Here is a 22,500-nt window from a genome sequence, read left to right as displayed (position 1 = left end):
ATGTTGACCCCCTCTCCCTTCCCCTCTCTCTTTTTCTTCTTTCTTTCCCCTTTCCGTCCCCCTAAACCTTCTCATACCCATCTTCTTCTTCTTCTTCTTCTTCGTCCTCCTCTCCTTCCTCCTCCTCCTCCTCCTCCCCTAAATTCTCCTCGTGTCTTTTGACTCCAAACAAAACCGAAAAAAAACATATAACCTGATTTCATTCATCACGAAGCTGAGCTTAAACGCCTCTTCTTTTTCTTCCCTTTTTTTTCTTCTTCATCTTTTTTCATTATCCATTTCTCCTCCTCCTCCTCCTTCTGCCCGGGGGTTCCGACAAGAACATAAAAAATGACGCTTCTATTACTGCGTCAGACCGGAGATAAACTGATACGTCTTCGATTCACTGAGGCTCCAGACAAAACATAAACAGAGAGAGAGAAAGAGAGAGAGAGAGAAAGAGAGAGAGAGAGAGAGAGAGAGAGAGAGAGAGAGAGAGAGAGAGAGAGAGAGAGAGAGAGAGAGAGAGAGAGAGTGGACAAAGGAATCAACCAACACTGATAGAATATATGAATTTAACCCCGAGTCTATCTACCATTAATACATCAACTTTCTCTCTTTCCATAATAACCTCTTTACTCTACGAATAGTTACTCCTTTCAAACGCGGACCAAAACGACCAAAACCTCCAGATTCTCGGCCAATATTTTATACTTTATAAGGTTTATAGTCTACTATCCTGTTAGTTCCGTAAGTATTCGCGAACCAATTCGAGATTTCGCCCCACATTTATACGTCTCTAAAACGTTTATTGTGGCATCAGTCCTATCACTTGGTCTGTATCACATCGTAACTGTTCCTCCCAACACCACCACTAAATGAACCTTTGTGATGGCTACCTCGATATCTGACGTCACACTCTGCGACACAGTGCCTTCAAATAAATAAATAAATAAATGTACAAATAAAAAATTAAATGAGTGAATTATACTCTTAAAATACATGTATAAATAAACAGAAAAATAAATCCAGAAAACGAGTCAACATGCATCTTTGTATAAATCCGGACTTTCGCCGTGGCCAAAGCAGTCCTGCGGAATCCAGCGCCGGGAGACCCGCAGATCTCCGCTTCCTCGCCCCGCTCGCAGTCGCAACTAATCCCTAACCATTCGCCATCCGACTCAAACAGCTATTACTCCCTCCTCGTCAAAGCGTAGACAGGCCACCTCAGCGGTCGCATAATATTAGCATGATAATGTATTTAAGGTTGACCAGAAGAAAAGCGGGGGGAAAAAGTTGCTCCGCCGAACTCGCTAGTACGCGTGCCCGCTCCATGCTGAAGCCGAGTAACTGTTTCTTCAAGTTTTTGTCTCTACAGACTTTGCTACGACCCTCTCAGCTGGTTGGACTTCAAAATGGATGTTTTCTTGCTGTTTTGATCTCCCTCCCTCCCCCAACTCCGCCTCACCCCCTTCTCTCTCTCTCTCTCTCTCTCTCTCTCTCTCTCTCTCTCTCTCTCTCTCGCTCGCTCTCTCTCTCTCTTTCTCTCTCTCTCTCTTTCTCTCTCTCTCTCTCTCTCGCTCTATCTCTTTCTTTCTAGGTACTGTAACAGGACTACTAATATTTACGCCCCCCTCCCCGTCCTCGCCCCACTTCGCCCTTCCTATGGTTCTTGTTCTTATTGTTATTGGTTCTCCAAGATCTTTGACCTTTCATCAAAAGAAGTTAAAAAAAAAGAAAGAAGAAAAACCACTACCACACTGTACTAGCCTCTCCGTTTCTAATCTATTCTATTCTCTCTCTGTCTCTCTCTCTGTGTCTCTCTCTCTCTCTCTCTCTCTCTCTCTCTCTCTCTCTCTCTCTCTCTCTCTCTCTCTCTCTCTCTCTCTCTCTCTCTCTCTCTCTCTCTCTCTCTCTCTCTGCCTTTTGGATGTAAACAAAGAGCACAAAGTATCAAACGTGATAAAAGGAATAACAAACACGAAAAAAGTTTTCTAATTGCCCAGTGAAGCTCATGGTATGACAATTTGGCCAATAACGGCACCAGAAATGTCCAAAGCAAAATAAAAACAAGAAAGTGAGAGAAAAAACACTCTGACTGAAAAGGGAGAAATAAAAACTCCCAAAACCAGAAGGCCTATAAATGTTTGAAGATATCGCGGGAGGCGTAGACCTATCTTGATCACCGAGTGGGGAGAGGGGGTGGGTAGAGGGAGTGATTACATTAGTGCCAAAATATTAGTGTTAAGACCTCAAAAGGAAATTCAGACATTTTTCTTTCCATCTTCTATCCACAAAAACGCACGTTCCTTTTTTTTCCTTTTCCCTCCATTGTTAGTTATTTTTACTATCACATCTCGGAACACGTTTTTATCTTTTTTTCACTTTTTTCCCGCCGAGTGACAACATCTGCGGCTTTCCTCCTCCTGGGAAAATCTGCGCCTGGCCTACCTCGATTCCGGCTACCGCAATTTCATAATTATTGAATTAAATAACCCCAATTATCTTTATGACCTACGGTACATCCACGAGTTTCTTTACGTGCTTTTCTTTTGCAAAATGGCCGCTCCCGACATTTATTACGATGTTAATTGATTTATTGTACGACATTCAGCCTTTTTTTAATGCCTTTATGGGCCTACGGGTAGGTAGCTACGGAATCGCTGCATATCTTTAAACTCTACTAGTGTTCTAATTAAGCTTTGTCTGTGACCTAATCGTGGGTCGCGAGGTTTTACGAGCCTCCGCTGCTAACTATTAATGTCTACTTGGAATAATATACTGCATACATGTATATTTTACCCGCAGATTAAAGATTAATTTCGCATGTTAGATTAGAATTTCATTTGAATACATTAAATTTAATTCACCTCGGGCAATTTCGCCTTCCTCATATTGGCAAAAAGGGACATCGCATATACATAATGATATAAATCCTTTATTACCGTAAATTATAGTATTTGGCCAAATTATAAAAACATCACCCTGTTCCTAATAGAACGTTATCGCCCCGGACCAAAGGAAGAGAGACGAGCATAAGGGACACGGACGATTATTTTTACGGCTGTCGCGAACTCATGCCATCCGCAAGTCGCCGCCTCGACCTCCTCGTCGCCGCTCGGTACGCTGCGCGGCATTTCCGGTCTATGCCCATCAGCTGATCCCTCCCCGGCTCCGCCTCGGAAGCGCCCGCTGGAGGGAAATAAAGGCGCGTTTTTTGGCCGCCATTAACCGCGGCGTAAAGCGCAATAACTCCCGCGCGGGGGGAAAAAAAGCCTGTGTCACTTCGCTCTCTTCCGCTGCCGATGGCTCCCGTCTCTCTCCGTCTCTGTCTCCTTCCCTTCATCTGCGGTAATTTCCTCGCAGATAAAATGGGGGGAAGGGGAGAAAATCTCATTACGGAGGTGATGATTTCCTGGCGCTGCGGTAAGTTTTGGTGGTAAACCGAATTGCAGGTTCTCCCGACACTAAAATAAGTGATTATTAACTGCATTACAGTGATAAAAAGCCTAAAGCTTACTCACACGTGGACGAGGACCAGCAACCCTGAATTACGTGCGTGATGGTTCACCCTGCACACCTGAAACGCAGCCTTTGGATCTGTCAAATTGGAGGTCTTTGTTTTAACAAGTAGTTTTCACCTGGAACCCGTGCTCTCCCCTCATACTACTGTGAGTATCGAATAAGTGACTCATACTCACACTCCTGCCGATGCTGACCGCCCTCATATTAGAATACGAAGGGGAGAGGGCTTACATATTCACGTATCAGACCCCTGGAACCTCGGCTTGTTATATGCAGTATTATGACTGTAATCATATGATTTTATTATCATTATCAACCCATTTTTAATGCTATTGCCGCGCACCACTTTGCAACCATAACCTTTGCTCCCGAGGTGCAAAAACTTATTGATTTTATATGATTCGCATTTCCTGTGCTTCGCCATGATTATGCGTTCCCGCCGCGTCTTATTACGCAATCCCGCACTTTCACGTTTAGGTGTATTATTATGTGTTACTTTACTATCCTGACGGAACAATCACTGTGCCGCTAATGTGTGTGCATTACCGGTGCTTTTATGCGTTTGCTCTAATCTCTTCTTTACACAGCTTCGATGTCATTGGATTATTCATTTCATTTGTAGCTATCTTTCCTGAGCAAACGTAGTGCTATCGTTGATTTCTGGCCCCTAGTCTCGAGCCATGACATGCAGAATTCCAAACATCCAGTACCTGAATAAATACAGTCCTCGTGATGCATGTCTAATCTCCACATATATCTGGAAACAATAAGGAAGGTGTAGCAGATATCCTTAAACCACAAATCCCATTCTTTGGCCGTTTTATCCGTCCTCAATCTGTATCATTATTATCTTCCAACTTCACAAGAACCCGCGAGCGGAACGGACCATACCTGTTCTGCTTATCGTCTGTGTTCGTCTGTGATTACTGTGTGTCTCGACCAAGAGCACGATGCGAGGGTCCGTTCGTTGATCTTCGATAATCCTACAAAGGCTTATTAGTTTCAGTTCATTCTCTTTCTCCTCTCCTTTTCTTCATTACAGAGATATATGGACAGGCCACTTCCCATTCGCCCCATTACAAGGGTAACTGAAGAGCTCATTAGCATTTTCTATATCATTATAGGTCATGGGGCCTTTTTATCATCATTCTTATCACCACCTTCCTCTCCAATACTGTAATTGCCTAATCAACGTCATCATTACCAAGTTAAGCAACCTTCACTTTCATCATTAAGTCTAATGTATCCTCTGTCATTATCCTACTGAAACAATTAAACAAATTCGCCGTCATTAGTCTCCAAAAATTGGTCCGGAGGAAAACGACAAAGAGACGCGAACAAATTGCATAGCCTTGTTTTGGAATTAACGACTCCACGGACGACATTATTCCGGAAGAGCCTCTGTGATCGCTAATGATCAGTCATGAAAACGAGCAAACCGAATGGCTCGGGGAATTAAGGCTCGTTCTTTCGTGTCGTTCTCATGCTTAGCGCCCATTAGTCATAGACGCGACAACGGCTGATGCATACAGCGGGGCTGCGTTGTATTCCTGAACAAGTATAGTGCAAGCGATTTTTTTTCTTTTACCTGAAAGTGGGATAAGGGAAAAACAGAAATAGTAGGTACTCACCTCTACGCCATTCCACATGTAATGCACAGCATCATGATGGGGGTTGTTCATGTGCTCGGCCATGACGCTCATCCAGTGCACCAGTCCCTGGGGCGCCGCTTGCTGGGACGTGGGCGGCGAGGATCCGCCCACGCCGCCCGCGACACCCGCCCCCTTATTGTGCGACCCCTCCCCGCCCGGGGGCCACACCAGCGCCGCCTTGGGGACGAGAGAGAACATCAGTCATTTTGTAATTGTAGGGGATTTTGGGTTAAAATATTGAAAAAAAATGTTATATTCATACATGCATATATAAGTATATAAATAAATACATACATACATAATACATATATAATATATATATATATATATATATATATATATATATATATATATATATATATATATATATATATATATACATATATATATATATATATATATATATATATACATATATATATATACATATATATATATATATATATTTATATAATATATATATACGCACACATACAAAAACAGCACACATACACACGCGCGCGTGTGTGTGTGTTTGGCTGTGAATGAGCGTGTGTGTATGAGTACCGTGTGCGTGTGAGTGTGTGTGTGTGTGTGTGTGTGTGTGTGTGTGTGTGTGTGTGTGTGTGTGTGTGTGTGTGTGTGTGTGTGTGTGTGTGTGTGTGTGTGTGTGTGTATGTGTATGTGTGTGTGCGTGTGCGTGTGCGTGTGCGTGTGCGTGTGTGCGTGTGCGCGTGTGCGTGTTTGTGTGTGTGCGTGTGCGTGTGCGCGTGCGTGCAAGATACATAAAAACCTAAACATTATACATTTCCAGATATCACAAATATGCTTCACATGTTTATATCACAGTCATACACAGCAAAACCATATCACCAAGAAGAACCACCGTTAGAAAAAAGAGAATGAGTATTAAAATCAGACCGGTCTCAGGTCACCAGATATCCCAGTAAATATTAAACCCGGACATTAATGATATTTTAAGACATGCGGTGACAATGTCAGTGCACACTCACACAGAGTGACAAGAGCATGATGCTGTGTATTGTTTACCGCCACCAAATTTAGTGAAATCGTATCCACCTGTCCTCTCTTCCCATCAATCCACTTCGGATCTTATGTTACTGTTGCTTAAAAAGGAGAGGGAGAAGTAGTAATAAAAGAAGAAGAAAAGAAGAAAAACGTTGGCAGACGACAGGATAATAAAATAGAGCAGAGATAAAGCAAAATGAGAAGAAAAGCAGTAAAAGAAGAAAATCTAGTCATAATCAAGTGCCAGATGGGCGTGCCGCTGAGCGCCATAGGCAGCCATCGGCCCACGGCACAGCGCCATATGTCAGCGGCACGCGAAGCAGTCGCTGACGTTTCCCGACGCGTAAGGTATTCTAAGAAGAAGAGGCCTTTGCCTCACTCCCCCAACTGGGCGACGCTAATACGGCCTTATTACTGACCACCACATTTATAATCCTTCCAAAGGCGGGGAGAGAGAGAAGGGGGGGTAGGGGTGGTGGGTGAGGCTCTGGGATGAGTGGTAGGGCTTTAAATGGGGAGCGGACCATCTCTGCCATGATAAAGTCACCTTTATTCGACATTATAATGTCTCGTTTAGTGGGTCGTCAAATGTAGGGATAGAGGGGGGAAGAAACTTCTATACTGATCCTCGACTTAAGATTCAATTAATAAAGTGTTACTCCAAAAATATCACAGGAGAAAAAAAAATTAAGCAATACAGCAGAAAGAAAATGAACATATAAGCTTATAAACAAATACAATAATACTAATAACAATGATTTCATGAGTAATTCCACATTCAGAATGATCTACCCCTCAGGGTGCATAGCTAACAAAGACCTTTTCACGTCGTTCCTTTATCCAAAGTAGCAAATCTAGTCATTCCATTCAGAACTCGCTAACCCAACCTTCATCTCAACGGAATTTTGGGGAAAGGGTCTCTTGATAAAGGACCCGGTGGTCAGTTCTGGAGATCGAAGTAGTGTTTCGCCAAATGATCAAGGCCATAGACCACCGCTGCATTCACCCATATAATCAGTCGCCGGAGCCCCCGCATTAGAGGCAAAGGAAGGCCCGTGGTCAAGAGTCCACAGTACGCGTTGCCGCCGGAGAACGTGTGGCCCGCCGACGTATTGCATACCTGTGAAACTGGTACACCGCCCGACAGCTACTAGGGGAACACACTTTCTACCACGCCGGCGAAGGGGTGCATTGGCATTATTAAAGGCGGATGTTGCTGAGGGGAACTTGCTTACCCCTTCCAATGCTCTCGACATTTTGTTCTCCGTCAAGCTTTTCATATCATTAAGGAACCTCAACCTATCTGGACACTTGATAACGCCCTAATCACACGTCCGCTCACCTAGCGCGTCTAGAAACCTAGAAAAAAAGAGAGACGAGAATAGAGATTTCAGATCAATTGGACTTTTATGGGTGAGCCTTGACGTCCCACGCCCAGACCAGAAGGCTGGGAGGGTGAGTGGACAGGTGTCTAATTTTCAAACTAGGTGTCCTTTTAGGTGTCCAGAGGAGCGTATACCTAAGGGGGTTAGTCCAGTACAAGTCTCCGGATAATGGTAACGATTTACATAATATGGCAGCCCCATTTTCTATCCCGTGGTAAGGAAAACTGCTCCTTGCAGTCGATATTCAAATTAGTCTAAATCCCATACAACGTCCACTTCCATCACCTCGCTCTCCCCATACATCATTTCCATATTCAGCTTCCAGTTCCAAACACAAGATGGTGTACTTACAAAACATCTTTATATTATTGATCCTTGGATGTAACGTCTAAGAAGTGTCGAATGAGACTGACACCTCGAATCGGTTGAGTACTTCCTTCAAAACGCTAGCCGTTTTCTTTCTTATTTCTTCACGTCACTGTTTTGTTTTTATGTAGAGAAATACATATTTTTTGCGTATTTGGCACTTAAGGGGAGCTATTTTCTCTATTTTCCTTTATTGTCTCAGTAATCGTGTAATCTACGTATTTTTTCTGCTTGAATATATGATGCTTTTTTTCTCTCCCTCTGACTTGCCAAGTTTTGGGTCTTTGTATTAATACACATACATTTTTTTACCCTCTTCTTCTTTACTCCGCCCATCTCTTTTTTTCGTCTCATGCAGCATACATTCCCTCCCCTCTCATTTCTAGCAGATCTACCCCCGCCCCTCTTCTCTTCCTTGTTCTGGCCAACTTTCTTCCATCATCTTAAGGACGGGCCAAGAGCACAATCCCCGAGGCACGCGGCACGGACGGCCCGGGCTGTGAACTTTGACATTTCGCTCCACCGGACTGGGCGGAGAAACGACAGTTTTCACAACGTTACAAAGCAATAACATTCGTTCACACTCATTTTCATTATGAGGATATTCCCTCACCTGCTCGAATGAGTGTCTGCATTCAAAACCGGATGTGATCGTCTTGGGCAAAGTCTTTTCACACGTATATATTTTTCAAGCGAGGCGTCCACTCACACTGTGAATTCACAGCGCGAGCAGCTCGAGCGACGAAAGCAAATAACACAAAACAAAAATAAACCAAAATAAAACGAGGAGCCCGAAGTAATAAAAAATAAGTACGAAACTCTTGCAAAACAGATTTCCCTCCTGGAATGGCTGTCAGTAGATACGCATTTATAACCACTATTGTTCTAAGCCTTGCAGGAGATAGCTACTTGCTTTACTATTAGTTCTCCGGAAGTTAATACAAGTCTCGTAACGGGTCGGAGTGACAATGACTGGGGTCGGGGGAGGGGTGGATAGGGGGGCTTGTGGCTACGTCTCCCGAGGGAGTCGTCAGGAGCCTGTGGGGGAAGGTGGAGGAGCTAGGATTAGGGGAGCTGAAGTTTGTTTTGAACTTCCCTCCCGAGGGACAGCGAAGTGTGCCCTCGAGATCTTCCCCGAAAAATATCAGTTCCACCTCTTCCCCGACTTCCACCTCGACCTCCTCATCCACCTCGACAAACATTCATCCTCGGCATGCGCTTGCCCTTTTTCGGACAGGTACAGAAAGCACCGCACTACTCCCACGTCCCTCGGACAATGCCAGCCCACAAGACATGCGACGTCGATGGGCTGCGAAAACAATCACATAGGCATGACGACGTGCTCGGTGTTACGCAACCTCCATTGCCTAAATTCTGGGTCTTTATGGCAGAGTCCTACCTTTCTTATCTAAAGGTGCAATATTATTGTATTGCCCTGTTCGTGTGACGAACCCATAACAAATGGCAAGCTCATTCGTTACCCGTGGTTCAAAATCACCAACATGAATGTATCCCTTAATATATTAAAACATTTTTTTGTATATAAGGATAACTTGAGCTAAGTAATGCAAAACGACGATTTAAACTATTCGAGTCTGTATGCAAATTTAAAGACGCATACACATGCATGTACATTTTATTCCATTCTTTAAAGTAATTAGTTTAAATCCAATGTATAAACACAAGCGGGCATATACATACAAATTACACACACACACACACACACACACACACACACACACACACACGCACGCACGCACGCACACACACGCACACATACACACACACACACACCTCTAATCCCTAATATTCCCTAAATAAAATATTAAATGATAAATTAGACCGACAGCAAATGAGCATGCAATGTAGCAGCTCATTGTGTGACAGTGGGATACGGGGATGGGGGACAGGGGAGTTACTCATGCAACCGCACACACGCGCACACTTCAGACGTAAATAATGCACAACGAACGCAAATCATAAGATGTATGTCATCAATATATGCAATTTTTCAAGCGCCTAAATATCATCCCATCGCACGGAACTTTAAAACAACGGTCAGGTAAAATATTAGAGCAAACAAATGTTGACTCCGTGCTCTACACTTTGCCGAAAAAGAAATCGAAAAAAGTAATAATAATGCAAAGTTATCCTTGTTGCGGAAGATTGGTTGGCGCGACAGGTGTTGGCAAAGTATCTCAAATGTTCCAGAACTTTTTCAATCGATAAACTGATTGCTGTAATGACGGGTGTAATTAAAAATAATGAAGACGGTGTTGTTAATACAACGCAAGACGTACAACGAAAGAGAGAGAGAGAGAGAGAGAGAGAGAGAGAGAGAGAGAGAGAGAGAGAGAGAGAGAGAGAGAGAGAGAGAGAGAGAGAGAGAGAGAGAGAGATTATTATAAGCGGCGGAAGGGAAAAAAGAAAAAACAAAACTCGATTCCGAAAGGACAAAGACCAATATAAACACGCGAATTCCTGGTTACTGAACAGACAATAGATTCAACCTTGACAATGAGCCAAGACAGAGGAAGGAGAAAAAGAAATAGAGTAAAACGAAAAACAGATCTAAAACAAAATCATCGCTGGAACATGAAGCTTATTCCATAGAATTTACTGAACCGCTCATCAACCTTCAAATCAAACAACCCACATCCGAATTCTCTCTTATCATAAGCAGAAAAAATAAACAAAAATACACACACAAAATCTTACAAAAAATAAAAATAAAACACAACAGAAAAACGTTTTAAATTAAATGCAATGTGTGTTATGTAAAAGAGCTTGTACTGCCGAGCGTGTGGGAAAACTTCACCAGACAGTAATTGACGACGTCGCGTCAACACCATGCTATGCAACATAAGTTAATAGAATCAATGGAACAGGTATTTAGACAGGCGAACCTGGTCCCTAAATGCCCGGGCAAGGGAGACCGACCTTTTCTTGAAGGATATTTGCGTGATTGCCAAGGTTTTGAATGCCAATTCTGCAAAGCTTATCTGCCTCCATTAGACTTGTCTTGGATTCTTACAGTTCAGACGGCTAGCGTTGTAAGACTAATATGATATTCACCATACATCTACTAATATCTGCATCGGCCTCACTGTGTAGCACATACCTAAACATATGTGTCCGTTTATGGATAGATAAATGTTTAAATGAGTGAATGGTTAAATAAGCAAATATATATATATATATATATATATATATATATATATATATATATATATATATATATGCATATACACATATGCATATACATGCATACATGCATACATTTAAATATATAAATATATAAATAAATATATAAATAAATATATATATATATATACATTTGTATATATATAATATATATATATATACATATGTATATATATATGTATATATATATATATGAATATACATACATATATATATATGTATATATATGTATATATATATAATATATATATATATATATGAATATATATACATACATACATACATATATATATATTATATATATATATATATTTTATATATATATATATATATATATATATATATATATATATATATATATATATATACATATATATTAAATACTGCTAGTGGCCCAGTTGCGTCTGAAGCGCGAGCGTGTGGGTCACTCATCAATTTCCTAAGACCGCAATACATCCGTTCGTCAGCCACTCAGGACTCGCCAAATTTCAGGGCTCACCAATCACGGATCGCCATTCCCAGGGCTAATAAGGGTACGCCGTCATTTCGTCATTATAGTCTGAATTTAGGATTTAACACTCGCAATGTCTGTTATCAATAAGGGAGGTTTTCGCACAACAAGCATGCAACAAAATTTCATTTAGACCAGTAGTCTGAAGATGGATCAGTTTGCGCTAGATAAGACTGGTGAGAGAAAACACGAAAACAAAACGAAAACTATGAAACGATATGTGTGTGTGTGTGTGTGTGTGTGTGTGTGTGTGTGTGTGTGTGTGTGTGTGTGTGTGCGTGTGCGTGTGCGTGTGCGTGTGCGTGTGCGTGTGTGTGTGAGAGAGAGAGAGTGACTAATGTAATTTTGCACACTATCTTTTTAATCACTCCTTCCTGTATTACCATTCACATTATTTTCTGCGATAGTTTTTCTACGTCCGCTGTTATCGCTCAGTATCTACGAGTTCGTTATCAACATTATTTCGTTACCGTCATCATCATTTTTTCCCCTATTTCCTTTTCTTCCCCTCCCTTACTGATGTCACTAAAGATAAGACCCTAAAAGGCAATATTCAACACGTGATTTCCCATATGATAAAACAGTTCACGTATCAAGACACGCTGATAAAACGGTAATAACAGGGATCTTTTAGCGATATGCTTTTTGAACTTCTCGCTTAGATGGTCCACAGACACGTCAGGAGACAGACCAACTAACACCCTCTCTCCCTCTCTCTTACTTTGTATATATATGTATATATACATATACACACATACATACATACATACATACATACATACATATATATATATATATATATATATATATATATATGTATATATATATATATATATGTCTATCTTTTTTCATTTTCCCCCTCTTCCTCTCCCTCTCTCTTTCCCCTTTCTCTCTCCCTCTCCCTCCCGATCTGCCTCTCTCCCACTCCCTCTCCAACAATAAAAATATTTGAGTGCAATCTGCTCTTAAGTCTTCTATCACGAAACCATCATTCAGCGCAATGAAAAAATATATTGCTTTATTGCAGCTGCAAGGAATCGTTTAGCGGCATCTAGCGGCAAGGAAGTCCACGTCAGAACTCCTTGACGTAACGATATCAAAAGCGAACTTGACGAGCGGTGTGCACGACCGACCCAGCAGACCGACTGTGACGTGACTCCTCCTGACACCTCCTCGTGACACTTGACTTGACACGTGACTCCTTGTGACACTTTGCTCTTCCGATAATGGTTTGTGATTCGGCTCTTGATGTTCTCTTTATAGACCGGGCGAGGATAATCTGTTTCGGAATGTTTCGTGTTTCTTGTTATTGTCGTTGGTCAGTGTCCATTTTCGCTTGATGGGCAGGTTGGATTGTGGAGTTACGTGGGAGGGGCTTGGTTTCAAGGTATTGTGCGTTGTGAATATGGACCCTTTTATCTACTGAACTGTGCCATACATTACTATTATCAATTTTATTGCTATCATGATTATTGTTCTTGTTGGTGTTACTATTATTATTATTGTTAACATTATATATACATATAATTATTACTGTTATCATTATTCTCATCATTATTACTATTATCATTATTCTCATCATTATCATTATCATTATTAATGTTGTTATTATCATTATAATCAATATTATCATTATTAGTATTATCATCATCATTACTACTTCACACTATAGTAACCATCGTTATTATCATAACTATTACTATTATCGTCATTTTTAGTACAAACATCCATACCATTATTAATGATGTTACCGCAATAAATATCCCTATTACTCCTTACGTTAATGACTTCTATTGCTATAATTTCTATGAACGCTATCACGATTACGAACATCAATATTCCTTGATGTGATAAAGAAAGCCATAAGAACTACGAAGATAATTATGTATGATTAAATGGCAAGCAAATCAAAATTCATGTATTAGTTTTACCTTATTCTACGGAGATCAAGCCTAATTGCAATCAAATATTCCACGAAAACAACACAGACGTAACCCAACAAAGGCAGCAAAACAAAGGAAAAGCTTACAATTCCTATCCTAACAAACGAAAGAAGATACCCTGAAGAGTTTAGCCTCCGCACACGGCAAAGAACGTCCGGTCCGTCCCTAAAATGAAAACGATTCGACGGGAGGAAGAATGAATAAACATAAAAAAACGATAAAAACTCAAAATTCTGACAATGCCCATGGCACGTTGACGCGAAGGGCACACCCTAGCCTGGCCCCACTTTGGCTGAGGCCCGCCACAGGGGAGAGAGAGGACGTCGATCATTTACATAAACACTGCCCTTCTCTATCTCATACTTTAGCTATTTCTTTTTCATCTTTAAAATAAGCCAAAAACAGCAACTTCTAGTTTCCACAAAAAGGCAAAAAAACGGCATTTCTTTATCTTGGCCATTCCTTTTTCCACTATGCTTCCCCAAGCTACTGCAACTTGTACCATCCGTGAATCCTTCCCCGTAGTACCCTTGAGGTCGCAGGAAGCCCCCACGCTGTGTGCTGAAATCCTGCATTAAACGAGAAAACCACAGGAATGCCCCTGATCACAGCACCGCCACCTCAGACATGAGTAGAAAAAAAGAAATAAAAAACAGGAGACATAAATACTGGTTCAGAAGAGATTCACGGATTCTTCTTTTCCCTCTTTCCCTCTCTCTCTTTCTCCCTCCCCTTTTTGTCCCTGGCGACTAAACGACCATTACATTAACACCACCAGAATAATCTGTAATTCCAATCCGAACGCGGAGTTACGTGTTTTGTGTACTTGAGTTTGAAATTGCACACTAGATACGGGTTGGGTAATGTCATGGTTTGATAATGCTTCTCCTACAGAGCTGCAAGTTCGGTCCGAGACCATTCATATCAGCGATTATCACTTCCTTTCTCAAGTGTATTATTTTCACGGAAATATTATTCAATCCCAAGAGCCATTGTGGATGCATTACGTCTCGATTATGACATTAAACACATTGATTTGGCTTTATAAAATCTATCATAAAAGCAATGTCCATGCATTACAAAGCCAATTCACGAAAGCGAACAACTTTTGCAAAAACAAAACCTCAAAAGAGATGATGCCCTGTTTTGCACTCTCCCTCCCACCCCCCTTAGACCCGTGGCCCCAACCTCACACCTCTCTCACCACCTGGGTACAACACCTGCGCTCCCACAATCACATTAATGCAAACTGTGGTAAGGCAATGCTGGGTAACAACAAAAATGAGGTCTCTCTTTCTCGCGCTATCTTTTAACTTTTTCTTCGTATTTTTGCCTTGTTCTTTATCCCAACCCTTAACACTCTTCTCTAGATTTCGTATCGTCTATACTCCTTTGTCGCATATCCATCGCTGCCTTTCTCTCTCTCAAACACACACACACACACACTACTCCTTTATTCCGTTCACCCCTTTCATGTCTTCTATCACTGCCCCTCCCTGTGTTCCCACAACCCTGTCTGGGCGTTTGGGGGGATGGGGGGAGAGGGGAAAAAGAGGAGTGGGAGGGAGGGAAGAGGGGGAGAGTGTCAACCGGAAGCGCTGCGGAGTTTTTGCTGAGCCGGTTAATGAGAAGAGTCGGAGGGAAGCAAAAATGTTCTTTGTCGACGCGAAAAGTCACCGTTTCTGAGTAAACCTTGTCTTGTTGTGATTGTCCCCTAAAGGTGTGTGTGGCGGGAGAGGGGGTGCCGGGAAAGGGAAGGGTAGGGGGGGGTAGGGAGGGGGGAGCAGAGGAGAGGAAAAGAGGGAGTTAGGGGTAAGCAGAAGGGGTAAAAGCGTGAAATTGATGGTTTAAGTTAATCGGCGAGACATTGTGGTTTGCTTGTTTGCGTTTGTGAAGGGGGAGGGATGGGAAGATGGGGATTGGGGTATGTGGGGTGGTAGTTTGTATAGGTGACGAAGGGTTAGGTGACAATGTAAGGGTAATTCGTGCGGTGGTTGTGATCCGAATGGATCAAGGACTCTGGTGCAGAGTAGTGGTGTCTTAAAAGTATATAAACTTTTTACTGGGATGCAAAAGACTAGTTTGATAATCTGGTATTTAGACTAACAGCGAGGATACATAATGATGGTCATGAATGTGACGCAACATAAGCACGGAGATATCAGTGACTTCAAAAACCAAGAAGATAGCGGATGGAATATGATAAAAGCTTGATAAGGTGCCTTAGACTAAAAAAAAACTATTACAATTACAGCAATTCTCTGAAAATGTTTTTTTTTCGCATATATCTTTTCCACTTTTCAGAAATAAAATGTTTCAAAATACGGTGTCGCATCTAGCACACGTCAGGCCACCCGAGCTCACCAAAGTACGTGGTTCAAAGGGCACAATAATGTAACTCGATATCTTTCTACTATTGCAAAGAGAAGAGAAAATAACAATGCAAAAAGAGAAAAAAAATTATAATGACGCTAGTAATAGCGATACTTATAAAATCCATGCCCTGGGATGACACATGAGATGTAATGTGATTTTTTTCATTCTTATATTTGACATTTTTTTCTAACTAAAACAACAATGCGACTGCTGCTTCGAAATATTTGCATAAAAACAATAAAGCTGGAGTGTCCACATAGACCGTGTTGTCGCTAATTGGTACATTGTGTCAAAGGCTTGCGTTTTTTTTTATTTTTTTTTTTTACTTTTCTTTTCCTTCTTATTTCTTGTATCCATTCCTTTCGGGATCAGATTTACTTGTGAATTGGAATATGACCGATAATTCGTGTATCGACAAAAAGTGTGTGTGTGTGTGTGTGTGTGTGTGTGTGTGTGTGTGTGTGTGTGTGTGTGTGTGTGTGTGTGTGTGTGTGTGTGTGTGTGTGTATGTGTGTGTGTGTGTGTGTGTTTGTTTGCTTTTGTGTTTTTATGTGAATGTAACCTTGCGTATGCACAATTCATTCCTTTCTAATTCTTACCACAAAAAAGTAAAAATAAAACAACAATATCAATGATCTGAAAAAAACACGGCTATTACACGCTGCCCCCTTTTTCTAACCGCCCCCCCCCCTCCGCTCAATCTAAACAAGAACTTTGTCGGAACTGAAGCCTTATGTAGAGTATATGGCCAGCCCGGCAACATGGCGCCGCGCTAAGGTCATGTTGATCCCCGGGAGAAGACGCGAGGCTGGATGGATGCAACGACACTGTACTCGGCCGGAGATGCTCTTGGGTGTCACTGGGGCCCGGACCCTAACACTCGTTTTACTAGAATTTTTGTTGTTGTTTAGCTGTTTATATTTTCTTTTTCAGGTTTTGTTAAGTTTTGTTTGATTTATTTTTTCTTCTCTCTCTTTTTTGTTCAGCTGTTTTGTCTCTTCCTTTAGTTTTTTTTTATGGAAGAATTAGAAGTAATGTAATTCTTATTTCTTCTTGTTCATCCAATTTTGTATCCTACATTTCCTGATTATTGATTGTAGACAGACGATTGTCAATAATCATAACAATAGCAATGATAACAATTATAACAATAATCGTAATAATAATGAAGGCAAAAATGAGTGTTCATATTTTTAACAACAATCATAAGCATAATAATAATAATGATAATAATCACTATTTGCCATTATCATTATCATTGCTGTTATTATGATTAATTAATACCAAAATAATAACAATAGTAATAATGATAATATGTAGCTATAACACGTTCTATCTACCGTGTCTTGGATGCCCTAATGTCGTGTCATAATACCAAAGGCTACGGTTCCTGACGCTGAATAACAACTGATCATTTATGCGTAACTGCTGGCGAAGCGATCAACCGAAACAAAGCGAAAAAGATAGAATGCATACCCTCCCTCTCCCCTCCCCTCCCCTCTCTCTCTTTTTAGGGGGAGGGGAGTTATCTTCTGTCTTGATCGCCTTCTTTATTTTCCTTCTATTCGTCTGCATTCTCCCGTCCCTCCTCTTCCTTCTTTTTTTTATTTCCTGATCGAATTCTTCCTCTTCTTTTTCTCCCACTCTTTCTCATCCTTTATCTGCTTCTTGTTCCCTCTCCGCCCAGTTTGACTCTGGGGAAACACTAAAGAAAATCCCCACAGCGCCCGGCAGGAAAAAGCAGGAAAGAACTTTGGACAATATATTTTTCTCCACGATGACCTACAAAAGAAGAAGTAAAAGAAAAAATACATATACAAATAAACACTATTTTCATATCAGTCCAGTCCGTACCGAAGGGTTTTAACTGAAGATTGCAACATTCAATTTTTCAATTTATTAGAAGAAAAAAGAATCGCATTTTCCCTTGGAAGCAATCAAACTAACAGAAATTTAATCACCGAATTTTCTTAAATAACATGTATGTATCAAGCCAAACAAATGTATTCTTTGATGTAGAGCGCACTGGGAGCGGCGCAAACACAGCAGCCGAGGCGCCCCGGCACATGGGAACGGAGTATCACAGGATGCTGCATCGGGTTTCAAGTACTTAGTGAGGGAAAATGTGTAATGCCGCCCCTGTCTTCACATTATAAAAGCAAGAATTTAAGTTATTGTGCGGTGCATATCCGTAATCGGTAAACTGTACGAAGATACATATGCACATACACATAGACACACACAGGCACGCGCGCACCCCTCCCCACTCATATACATCTATCAAACACACTCTTGGTGTTCCATTAAATCATGGTGTCAGCAAATATTAAAAAATCTCTTCGTTTCTAGACGCTGCCAGTGTATTAGTTGCAGGAAACAATACATCTAGATTATTGCCTTTAGTTTGAAGAATCGGCGACTGTATATCCTTTTTTTCTGTGTCATATCTTCTAAAAAATATCAATGCAGACTCTGTGTCGCATCAAATCATGGCGAAAGCTAACGCCATGAATCAGTTCGTGTTGAAGCTAAATCTTATGGACACACACACACACACACACACACACACACACACACACACACACACACACACACACACACACACACACACACACACACACACACACGCACACACACACACACGCACGCACGCACACACACAGACCCATATTTCACCCCAACGGCCGTTTCTCACTCAGCCGCCTGGGTATGACCGACGCTCACGCGGAATCGGCCCCAAATCCCGCAATTTCGGTGACAGCTTTACTAAAAAGACAATTACATAAGCCATTGGAAGCGAAGGAGCTCAAGGCACCAGCAGCTCCTCCTCCTCCTCCGCCTGTGTAACATGACTCTCGAATGCCATTCCCAGAACCCTCTGAGCTTGTCCTTAAGTGTCTCCCGCGCGACGTTGGTCTAAGATTACCACATTAATGTACCTAGGCTTAACTCCCTCAACTGGCGGAATGAATATATATATATATATATATATATATATATATATATATATATATATATATATATATATATATCTGTATGTATATATATACATATATAACTTATATGTATATATTTATACAAACACATATATATAAGTATATATATAAAATATATGTATATATATACATACATATATATATATATATATATATATATATATATATATATATATATACAAACACGCATACATACACACATATGTAAATGTGTGTGCGTATGTATACACACACACACACACACACACACAGTCACACACACACACACACACACACACACACACACACACACACACACACACACACACACACACACACACATACACACACACACAAATATATATATATGTATATATGTATATATATACATATATATGTATATATACATATATATGTATATATATATATATATATATATATATATATATATATATATATATATATATAAAGCGTGCAGCAGTGAATTCTTTGCTCTCTGACGGTAGCTTTTAATGTGCGGGGTTGCTACGTGCTGACTTATTTATTCATTACACTTATTCTCTCTCTCTCTCTTTCTCTTTCTCTTTCTCTCTCTCTCTCTCTCTCTCTCCCTTTTCCTACTTTGGATATTCTCTCGGTATTGCTAATGAGGATTTAATCATAGGAAAAAAAGTTTACATGCTTCCGGCCACGAACTTGGTAGTAAGATGACGTTTTACCCTCATAATTCAGCTAACAATGAAGCTGCTGTCCCGAAAAATGGTAACAATTACAGCCTGCAAAAATCTATTTGCAATGGTAATCACATTCCTGAAGAATTCATTCAACTGACCAAATCATCCCCAAAAGAAAAAGAAAAAAAGTTAAGTATAGCTAATGATGCCGTAAGTATATCTTTCCCGCCTCTGCTTCCTCGCCGCGATCCGCGCCCTCCTTCATAAGGCCAGCCGTCCTCATGGCTAATGAAAAATACACATAATACCAGCAATAAACCTTCCTGGCGCTCATCCTCCGCCCATGGACATCAAGCCGTAATAACAATAAACAGGAGGAATAAGCTGGAAGTTGCACCGGCAAGAAATTGAGACAAGCAGTGATGGCAGTTAACTGACAAAGCCACAAACGCGCTCGTAATGACGATCGCTACTGTTGAAAAAATATATTTCAAGTGTGGCTTTACCGACGGCTCGCTACGGAGCTCTCGTCGGCGGCCACATCAGCTGGTCGACAGACACACGTCCCTGGGATAACAAGGGACTACGGCACAGCACGGCCATTAGGTCGATCGCCCCGTACTCTTTTACTAGAATTTCGAAGTTTTGTGAGCCTGTCGGTTGGCCGCGGCTTGTCCCCGCGACCTCTACAAATGAGCAGCGAAGGGGTATCATAATCTCATTTTCATTACCCTGTCCTCTCTATAAGAATATCTTCTCTCCCTCCCTCTAGTCCTCTCCTCTTACCCTTCTCCCATCCTACGAAAACACAACCAATCAAGGACCATAATACCAACATATCCACATATAAGCACGCAAGCCTTTCCCCAGCCGTAGCAGACCAGGCAGACGCACCAGCGATCCCGTCGGCCGAACGAGGCTGAAAACGGCTGAAACACGAAAAACGCGACGAAAAATGTCTCCTCCAAGTGGCATGCTCGGGGTGCGGAGACTGCCATGATATACAGCCGCCCCCTACAGCGCCCGACTCCGCTGTGGGAAGCATGCAGGGCGTCCACATGTGGCTCTGGGGATGCTTAGCGCCACGAAGGGAGAAGGCCGGGGCAGGGAGGGGGAGAGGGGGTTCGAGGAGGAAGGGTGGGTGGGGAATGTGGTTGGTGGTAGTGCAGAGGATGAGGAGGAAGACGAAGAGGAGGAGGAGGAGAAAGAAGAAAAATAAGAGGAGGAGGAGGTGAAAGGAGAAAAGTAGGAGGAGGAGGAGGAAAGGGAAGGAGAGCTGGGTGGGAAACATGTTTGCTGGTGGCGGTGATGTGAAAAAGATGGGGGACTAGGGGAGAGTCGTGATGTAAAAAAGAAATGAGGAAGAGTTTAAGATGAGATAAAAAAAAAAAAAAATCAAAGAAAAAATATTACAAGTAGAACAGAGTATATTTAACTAGGGAGAATTAACAGAAAACAAACATACAGGAAAATTACATGCAATACAAGACAGAAAATGCATGCAAGAAACGACAAAAGGCCGCAAGACCGACAGCCACAACAATGAAGAACCATAAAAAAGGGAGTAAAAGAAGAAGAAAAAAGAAAGAATGAACATACGCAGAGTCATAAGCAGTTATATAGCCCGAACGAAGCGAACAGAAGGCAGAAAGACAGAAGGAGACGACCCTTGTGAACGGAGGAAGAAGCCGATCACTAAACGAGACGTGGGAGAGACAAAAGAAAAAAAAAGAAAATAAGAAAAAAATGAAAAGGAAGCGCGAATTTTTCAGAGAGATTCGAGGAAAATACTAAAGCGAGAAGACAAAAAAAGGGAAACAATGGTGAAATGACGAGGGAAGATTTGTGGAAAACAAAGAATGTCAAATGGGAGATGACAAAGACGAAATATGGAGACAATGAAAACTATAAAAAAGATAAATGACTTAAAATGCGGGAGGGGAATAAAACGGACTGTATAAATGAATTAGGTAATGAAAATATACCAAAACAAAATGCTACTTAATAGCAAAACAATTACCTAAGTATACATCAAAGGTATTCAAACAGATTAAAAATAATTACAAATACCATCAGCACCATTACAATAACGAAAACAAAGACACCAGCGACTATACCAATATAAAAACAGTATTTCAAAATGATTTCTCATAAAATATTCATGACAATAGTACTATTATCATATCCTTAATTGAAGCCTCACGAAAAATAAAAATTAATAATAATAATAACATAGCAATAACTTGGTAGTCATTTATCCAACACCATAAATCACTATACAAAGCAATGACGGCAGGACAGAACTTGAACTACTTTTCAATCAATTACTTTACCGAAGACCTTTATTTACCATCGTTAATAGCGGAACTCACAGTATCAAAGTGTGTGGTGGTATCTCTAGTATATTATTACCATTATTTACACGTCCGTATTGTTGAAATAATCATGAATATTAATGCTCACACCATTCTTGTTTGCATTGTCGTTTTATCTTTCGCCATAATCGTTATGCTAATGATCATCAGCGCCATTACTTATAAATTTCTATCGCATCCATGATCGTATTTTGCAGGCGATAAAAAGCAACGCTAGTCGTTGCTCTCTTTATGAGCGTAACAGAAGTATCGTTGCCAGCATTTGTAATAAAACTTACATCACCCACATCAGTAACCCAAGAGTTATAATCACACAGCTGATGTCAGTGATACGTGTAAATATCACTATATATCACTGCTGACGTTGGAGTCATAAAACATTAATCTTATTATTTAATTATTCTATTATCTAGTCTGCGGTAAATCTGCACAAAACATGTTCGGTTTTGACATTCCAGGGCGGGTGTTGAAAAAATCCTCCAGCAGATGTTCCATATCTATATTTGTGCCAGGCGGTAGGAGTGCTA

At 41.1% G+C, this 22,500-nt stretch overlaps 1 protein-coding gene across 8 annotated transcripts in view; it reads right to left on the bottom strand.

Annotated features, from left to right (window-relative positions):
* Positions 1-22,500, bottom strand: part of LOC113821596 (zinc finger protein rotund) — a 656,570-nt gene that overhangs the window by 124,654 nt on the left and 509,416 nt on the right. For all 8 annotated transcript variants that reach the window (XM_070140821.1, XM_070140818.1, XM_070140820.1 and 5 more), the window contains one exon: positions 5,136-5,333. In XM_070140821.1, the coding sequence (XP_069996922.1) occupies positions 5,136-5,207 (72 nt within the window). In that variant the 5' untranslated portion in view covers positions 5,208-5,333. The remainder of the gene's footprint in view (positions 1-5,135; positions 5,334-22,500) is intronic.

Source organism: Penaeus vannamei, chromosome 27 (assembly GCF_042767895.1).
Source record: "Penaeus vannamei isolate JL-2024 chromosome 27, ASM4276789v1, whole genome shotgun sequence".
In the NCBI taxonomy this organism is placed as follows: Eukaryota; Metazoa; Arthropoda; class Malacostraca; order Decapoda; family Penaeidae; genus Penaeus; species Penaeus vannamei.
This window is presented reverse-complemented; position numbering and strand designations above follow the sequence as displayed.